The sequence below is a fragment of the Terrapene carolina genome, unplaced genomic scaffold, assembly GCF_002925995.2.
Source record: "Terrapene carolina triunguis isolate 2854851 unplaced genomic scaffold, T_m_triunguis-2.0 Scaffold374, whole genome shotgun sequence".
Taxonomy (NCBI): Eukaryota; Metazoa; Chordata; order Testudines; family Emydidae; genus Terrapene; species Terrapene triunguis.
Genome location: NW_020664725.1, coordinates 3150241 through 3152792, shown reverse-complemented (window position 1 = coordinate 3152792; position 2552 = coordinate 3150241). Strand labels below are relative to the sequence as shown.

The 2552-nt window shown below is 55.6% G+C and overlaps 1 protein-coding gene across 2 annotated transcripts in view; it reads right to left on the bottom strand.

The window, feature by feature from the left end:
• The window catches only part of FOXRED1 (FAD dependent oxidoreductase domain containing 1), a 22110-nt gene extending 20753 nt beyond the window's left edge, over nt 1-1357 (bottom strand). For both annotated transcript variants that reach the window (XM_026657921.2, XM_026657920.1), the window contains exon 1: nt 1182-1357. In XM_026657921.2, coding sequence (XP_026513706.1) covers nt 1182-1268 — 87 coding nt within the window. In that variant the 5' untranslated portion in view covers nt 1269-1357. The remainder of the gene's footprint in view (nt 1-1181) is intronic.
• Nucleotides 1358-2552: the final 1195 nt, after the last annotated feature.

Genomic DNA, 2552 nt, shown 5'->3' with positions numbered 1-2552 from the left:
GTGACTTCATGGGGCCACGGATAGGGAGTGCCTGAGCTGGCTTGTAGCGGGGTGGTTACCCGCTCCTGCCCTGAGGGGTTTGGAACAGCCCTGGGAGAAGGCTGGGGCAGGGAAGGCTGAGCTGATTCAGGGGAAGTGGCTGCAGCTGGGGCCACGCCCCAAACAGACTCAGTTGGCCCTATAAAGGCAGGGAGCCAGGAACTCAGACACAGAGTCTCTCTCTGCACCCAGAGAGAGAAGGGCCTGGCTGCAGGGAGCTAGACACAGGGTACCTGAGTGGAGCAGGGCTGGGGAAAGGCTGAGGAGCTGGGGAGCTCCAGCCTGGAAAGCCCCAGGCTGCGGCCTAGTGATAGGCCAAGGGGTACTGGGGGTTGCAGAGGGCAGCAGGTCCAAACCCAACCTTGCCGATGATGAGTGACCGATACTGCAGTCTGCCCCAGGGAGTGGGGGCTAGTTGGAGACTGGCAGTGGCCTTATCCTGAGGCGAGGTGGGGTTAGTGGGCGAGGGTTCCCCTGGGAGGGGAGACCCAGCGTGTGGGGGTACTGCCAGGGGGCAGCACCCAGAGCAAGGGGCACCGGGGTCCTGGGAGGGACACGGGGGCCAGTACGAATGACAAGGTGGATCACCAGCCTGCAGAAGGCGCTCTGGGCTGGACTGAGCTGATTCCCCGGAGAACCAGCAGGAGGCGCCACAGGGGTGAGTCCAACCCCTTACATGGCTCTTTTCTGGACTAGTCCCAGTCAGCTCCTCCGGTCCAATTGGTCTCACCTTTTATGGATGCAAATCTTCCTTGTGGGGGAGGGAGATCTGGTGCAATAAGAGGGACAGGGCGGGTTGGGTCTGCAGCGCAGCCACAGCACTTGGAGTTCAGCTCACTTTCTAAACCCTTGCCTAAAGGGGACTCTGAGATGCTGCATATTTACCTATACCTATCTCATAGAGCTGGAAGGGACCCTGACAGGTCATCGAGTCCAGCCCCCTGCCTTCACTAGCAGGACCAAGTACTGATTTTGCCCCAGATCCCTAAGTGGCCCCCTGAAGGATTGAACTCACAACCCTGGGTTTAGCAGGCCAATGCTCAAACCACTGAGCTATCCCTCCTCCCTCCCATTTGTGAAATGGCCCAAAAGAAGAATGGATGACAGCGTTTGCAGTAGCAGCCTCCTCGGAGGTAACTTACCGTTGGGTCCTTCTCAATCACGACCACTCGGAGTGCATCTCTCTGGGGCTCTAGCGCCTTCAGCCAGTAGGCGACGGACCAGCCCATCACCCCTCCCCCCACGATGACCACATCTGCGCGCTCAGGAGGGAGACCCTTTGTGGTACCGAAGGGGTTCCAATCACTGCCCGGGAGGCTGTCTTTTAACTTCTTCCGGAACTTCACTACCTCCTTCTCCAGGTCTGTAAGGAGAGATGGGATCGTTAGCTGGCTCGCCCTGTTCCAGCATGAGAAATCCAGACAGCAGGAACAATTACCAGGCCAAACAGGGCTATGCAAGTGGCATGCAGGAAGAGCGGGGCGGTGCTAGGCGGAGGGGTACTGCGTTTGCAGGGCGAGTTCAGCCAAGGCTCAAGACACACTTCCCTCCTCTATTGTCCATTAACCCTGTGGTAAGGTCATGAGATACCCTAGGCCCAGGCTCTAGTGAGATGTAGATAACGGCACATCTCCCTTCTCCACTGATACAGCCTCTGCCATCCCCAAGATGTCCGGACACCTGGGGGAGTTCTGCAGGTGGACGAAGCGCATATGGCTCTGGTTCAACCCACGAAAGTCACTTTCTAGGAAGGGGAAAGACTGAAGTGCTCTAACCTCACCTACAACTGAGCCACCAGACCAGGCAGGTGGTGCAAAAAAACCTCAAGGTGCCGCCAGACTCCTGGACACAGAGATTGCCACTAGGGCGAGGAATTCTTCCTTCCCTCCTTGTATGGCAGGAAACTGCCTTCCCTGCTTTCAGATGAGGATTTAGCCACTGACATTCACAGCGCCACCTGCGGGCTAGATGACTGCACTTCATTCAATCTAGGGCTGAATGCAACTGACACACTGCTGCAGGCTGACCCATGTATCTCATTAACCAAGGCCAAGTTGATTTAGTTGGGGATTGGTCCTGCTCTGAGCAGGGGGTTGGATTAGATGACCTCCTGAGGTCCTTTCCAACCCTGATATTCTATGATTCTAATATAAACATGTCACACGTGTATTGTACATTCCACTGGCTCCCAGTTTGGTCCAGGACAGAAATTAAGGTCCTGGTCCTAACCTCTAAAGCCCTTAATGGACTGGGATCACCCCAGCCTACAAGAAAGCTACACTCCACAGGAACTCTGCAACTGGAAAGACCCAGATTTAGACTCTATGGTGCTGGGAGCAGAGCTGTCTCTCAGACCCAGTGGAATCCCAGTTATGGGACTCCTTGCTTCTGAGGCTCATTTCTCAGTCTGACAGACTTGATCAAAAAGGATGCTTACACTGTAAATACAATACCACACACTCCTCGGTCCAGTCTTCAATGGCTCACCAAAGGGCTTTCCCCACTTCCCTTTG